A 5000-nucleotide genomic window follows, 5' to 3' on the forward strand; every position below is an offset into this window, starting at 1 on the left:
TTGAACGTGACATTGGTCTTTTGAAAGGAAGATTCCGGAAGTTGAGAGTCATGGTGGATATTGACAGAATCAGGTTTTTACCAAAATTAGTTATAGCAGCATGCACACTCCACAATTTCTGCATTTATTCAAATGATGAAATAGATGATTTTCTACAACCTCTAGACGATGATGATGATGCCAATAACTTTGTTAATATTTTTGCTGATGACAACAACGCTGTTCGAAAGAGAGCTGAAATCATGGACATGATTTGCTGAACTTTTGCACTTCATCTCTGTCTGTATGGTGCAAAACAATACATTTTTAAGACAAATAACTAATACAAGCAGGTTCCAAAAAGGAAGGCTTCACTGGGAGGGCGGATAGTCTGCACAAGAGGGGTACCTTTTTCAGTCACACTAAGTGGTCAATTCATTTCATTATTTTATTTGTAAAAGGGTTTTAAGTGAAAAATGAACAAAGGAGATGCAACATCCCTGTTGTGGTCAGTGTAAAACCCAGACTGCAGACTGCAGACCTAGTGACCGCTTCTGTAGGTATGTGATAATTGATCATAATACAGTAAAAACCCTCATGTAAGAACCTAGAAAATTAAGAACCTCCTGGCAGAAATTTGCTACTTTAATACCCCAAAATATAAGAACCTGTTTTGCCAAACTCTAAACAAGTAGGTTCTTACACGTGGGTTTTTACTGTACTTCCATTTTACAAGTTATATGTAAGGGTTAGGGTTGTAACCTCCGGTAAAGCATTGCCATAGCACAACTTTCAAGTACCCTTCTCCCTCCCTTTTCACAGACACTTTCAGCCTGGAAAGGCTATTATTTACCAGTCTGCTGTTATAAACTCAGCTTGACTGTCGAGCCAGTTTTTTTTTTATTTTCTAACCCTCCAATTATTTTCTGCAGCATACTTTATTATAATTACTCTAAAATGAAAAAGGTCAGGACAAATCAGAGCAATTGATTTTGAACTATGTAATGGATTTGGTACATTGCGAGTGTGCTCATGGATAAATTAATTGCCAAGTAAGTTATTGCACATTGGTTTTGTTCTGAATAAACCCTTTGATGAAGGGTAAAAGGATGAATGTGGGCAAACAAGCAAGATTCTTAAGAGGCTTGGCTGATCATAATGTGGCCTTCCAAAGCAAGTTCTTAAGGACAATGAAAGCAATAGCCTCCATTGAATGGAGGGTATTGTTTTAACATTTGGAACTAATGTTAGTTACAAATGGTGTTGCAGTTTTGTCCATGGTCATTGTTTGTTGTCAAAGTAACTCTTTGTTCTGTAGAAAATTGTTCATTTTTTGAAACAGAACATGCCAACACTTCCAAGAACATCTTGGTATCACATGGAGGGGTTGTTATCAAATCATGCTACAAAACTGGCCAACTGTCAATCAAAAATTGCCCTTTTAATTTTGTAAATACTGTAGAAAACTTTTCACATTCCACAAAAATTGAATTAAATTATTTTGCCTTTGCAAGTTGAAAATATCTCAATATATGAAAATAAATATCTCAATAATAAATACATTTATGCCAAAATTGTCTGAACTGCAAGTCAATTTCATTTGTAACATCTCAATAAATATGAAATATTTCGAGAAAGAATAATTTCTGACAAAATTAAATGGTCCTCGAGAATATGTAATATGTAAATGTATTTAAAATAATTGACAATAAACCAGAGTAACTTAACATGCCTTATTTCGAAATGTCCTTTTCAAATAGCTCCAGCAACCTGTCAAATCGTTGCATCTTTTGCTGGTGCATTTCCATGACATGTTTCTCCTTTTCCTCTTCTTTTTCCCTTTGTTCCCGCTGGTACTCTTTGAACAAATCAGTGAGACTCTCCTTACTCTGAAGAGCCCTTTTGGCCCTGGACCTTTTAACCTCTCTGTGCGGAGTTTTTTCGTTGTCCAATGATGGTCTTCGTCCATCAGTAGAAGATGCTGCAGCTTCTGCAAAAGAACCTGAACTTGAACTTGTACGGATGAGGTCTTCACCAACAGGACCAGCCCTGTTGGAGCAAACTGCCACTGGCTTTACAGAAGGTGTCATGCCAAAGATATCGCTCAGCTCTTCAAAATATGGGCACGTCTTTTTGTCGTTGCCCGACACGTTGTTGTGATCGACTGTTTTTGTGAAATTTTGCTTTAAGTTCTTAAACTTCGTTTCACATTGAGCACCAGTGTAGCCATATCCTTTCTCTTGCATCTCCTTCGATATTTCCTCCCACAAAGGTTTCTTCTTTGACTTTTTGTCTTTGAAAAAGTTCTCCCTTTCTTTGTACAAAGACAGAAGAAACAGCACTTCATTCCTTGACCATTTAACTTGCAATAGCGGAGTTTCAAATGCGGCGGCTGGAGTTTGAACCTGAACGATAAGCTGGTCAGGGTCGATTGTTGAGAGAACTGCAAAAAATATAGACATTATACCCAAACAACTTCCAGTTGTTTTCAACTATTTCCTGAACTTGACTTATAAATGAAACAAAAATTAAACATTTCTCTGGTTTTAAGACCTTTTGTTCAATGTAAAGGAAAATGATTAAAACACCTTGTACCTGAACAGGCTGAAAAGTCCCATATTTCCTCCGCCATGTTGTTTGTTGTGTGCCGAGCTGACAGACCACGTTGTATAATCCACACCAAACTCGCTCCCCGATGACAAATGGAACGGAAATCTTAAACCAGTTTCAGTTACCAATCCGAACGATCCACGTTTGGAGGTAGATTGTTTAGATTGCAATCTAAGATTGGTTTCGCCATAAATGGAACGGGAAATCTAATTTTCGATCCCAGAATCCGGTTTTAGGTTGGTTAAAAGGAATGCTACCTTTGTTTTGGCTGATGATTTGGATGCCAAATTCCTTCTAAAAAAATGCAAGAGAGTGTGACGTTTGATGATCCTCTCAACAACATCGAAACAAGAGCAGATTTTCACACATTTCTGATGTCAAGCAATCCGAAGATGTGATATTCCTGTCATACTTTGAAGTGAACCGCGTTTATTCAAATTAAGAACACCATCAAAGCAAAAGTTCCGCCAGTTTGAATTTGGAAGCGTCATATTTTAGGTCTTCGTGTTGTGACATCCATATCTCCACGTGTGTGTAGCGCGATCGTTTGTAACTTTCAAGTGAAGCTTCATCTTTGTTCCGTTTATCTTCAATTCCAAATATGCCAAAGCACAAGTACATTGTTGTTGATTGGGGTTCGTGGGGGATTGATGTGCAGAGTTCCTCAAAGATTATAGTTCCTGATCCTTTCAATGTGAGCGAAGGGAACGACTGTTCTATACAAGGGACTGATCCAGCGACAAAAAGACCGATGTTGTTTCATGGACATATTCTGGTAGTATTTGGTGAGTTAAATTATGAACCCTGAATGTTTTTCTCTAGATATTTGCATCGATTTCATGTACTGTATTGCAACTTGCCTTCGTAACTTCTTGTTTGCTACAAACCTAAAGTTTGACTGTGGCAAATCTTAAGAATTTAAATTAACGGTTTCGATCTCATATGTATGATCTTGTTCTACATTAAAGTATCTCCAAACTACAGTTACACTTTTGCTGATCATATATTAGTAGTAGCAGCTGAAATATATTGTCATAACTTTTTTCCACATCTTTTCAACTTTTGCTGTGGTTTTTTGTTGATGACAGCATGCAACAAGTTTGACAAATTAATAACTGTATTGTAAGCACAACCTACGTTAAAGTACAGCTGTAGAAAACTCACACTTTTTAATTTCCCTCACGATCCAATAATTGCTCAGTAGAGATTGACATGTATTAAATGCCAAAGAAACATGTATCCAAATACACCAGTTAATCAAAGGAAGGCACTAGATCACATCGACCAAAACCACATTTAGTGACCAGCAGTTTCAGTGAAAACATGGTTTGGGGTGGGATGCACATTCTCAAAGGCTCACAAACCTGGTTTTGGTCAATGTTATTGAATGCTCTCCTTGATCAAAGGGGGGTGATTACTTGGATAATAATATACATACAAGAATTTCTACTTTCTGTTTGGTTGAGAGCAAGTCATTTTATCCCAGATTAGTGCAAAAAGGTGACATCAGTGCAATACTCACGTTGACTGACGTCAAACAGTAAGTTGCCAGTAGAAATCAGAAACAAAATGGCATAGGAAAATGAGACACGATTCAAACCATAATGACAATATTTTGATGCAAAAACTTGGAAAGGTGGAAGATATAAAACCAGAAGAAACATAAGCAAGGTCAGAGGAATTAGTTGTTCTGTGTCCATCTTTATCAAATACTTCAAATTGAAAATTTAGCAAAACGGTCGTTTACACACTTGTTTAGTGGCATGGGGCTGTTGCAGGTAATTTTAAATTTTATTTCATTTTAATTTTGACTAGTCAATTTTTTATTAACTAGATAATTTTATCTTAAGTTTATAACCAGGTATTTTTTTACTATAGTTAGTTTATTTCATTCTGTGGCAAGGATTAATGGTTAGGCTGAGGGTTATGGATACTACCAGTACACAACATGTATTTTCTCATTTGGCATAAATTAAGCTTGGGTTGAGGTGAACCTGGGACTAAAATAGGAATAAATTCAACAAAAACAAGGGAATTTGCAAGTTGTACTGTGTGGTTTACTGAATATGAAGGCAGACTCTTAATCTGAAGATAACTCCGGTTCAAACTACAGTGGGTTAAAGGTAAGTTTCTTCTTTCTCACATCCTCGTGAGTAATGGGTTCATAATAACAGTACAACGTAGAGGTAAGGGAACAGACAGGAAAAAGATAGAAAAATAGAAAAAAAAAAGGAGAGAAAAGTAAGCAAAATCTGTTTTTAAACAGTTGATTAAGACCATAGCAATGGGAAAATACCTGGCGAAAAAATATGTACCTAGTTTAAAAATTTAAAATTACCTATGAAACATTTGTAACTATGACAGAGCCATGTTTTTTGGTCTTTGAAAAATTTCCTTATGCCTATTTATTC

General features: G+C 36.4%; 3 protein-coding genes across 3 annotated transcripts in view; 2 read left to right on the plus strand and 1 right to left on the minus strand.

The window, feature by feature from the left end:
- LOC137988276 (uncharacterized) overlaps positions 1-260 on the plus strand; it is a 672-nt gene extending 412 nt beyond the window's left edge. Inside the window, exon 1 of the mRNA XM_068834314.1 lies at positions 1-260. This exon is cut by the window's left edge and continues 412 nt beyond it. Coding sequence (XP_068690415.1) covers positions 1-260 — 260 coding nt within the window.
- A 1452-nt stretch (positions 261-1712) lies between these two features.
- On the minus strand, positions 1713-2441 carry LOC137988277 (uncharacterized). Its single transcript, XM_068834315.1, has one exon. The coding sequence runs from the start codon at positions 2439-2441 to the stop codon at positions 1713-1715; it is 729 nt and encodes a 242-aa protein (XP_068690416.1).
- Positions 2442-3190: 749 nt separating this feature from the next.
- The window catches only part of LOC137988218 (uncharacterized), a 5498-nt gene continuing 3688 nt past the window's right edge, over positions 3191-5000 (plus strand). Inside the window, exon 1 of the mRNA XM_068834262.1 lies at positions 3191-3374. Within this exon, the coding sequence (XP_068690363.1) occupies positions 3191-3374 (184 nt within the window). The remainder of the gene's footprint in view (positions 3375-5000) is intronic.

The sequence above is a fragment of the Montipora foliosa genome, unplaced genomic scaffold (assembly GCF_036669935.1).
Source record: "Montipora foliosa isolate CH-2021 unplaced genomic scaffold, ASM3666993v2 scaffold_412, whole genome shotgun sequence".
Taxonomy (NCBI): domain Eukaryota; kingdom Metazoa; phylum Cnidaria; class Anthozoa; order Scleractinia; family Acroporidae; genus Montipora; species Montipora foliosa.

Excerpts from the sequence above, each read along its gene's own strand:
- LOC137988277 (XM_068834315.1), bottom strand. The coding sequence starts at position 2,441 with ATGTCTATATTTTTTGCAGTTCTCTCAACAATCGACCCTGACCAGCTT.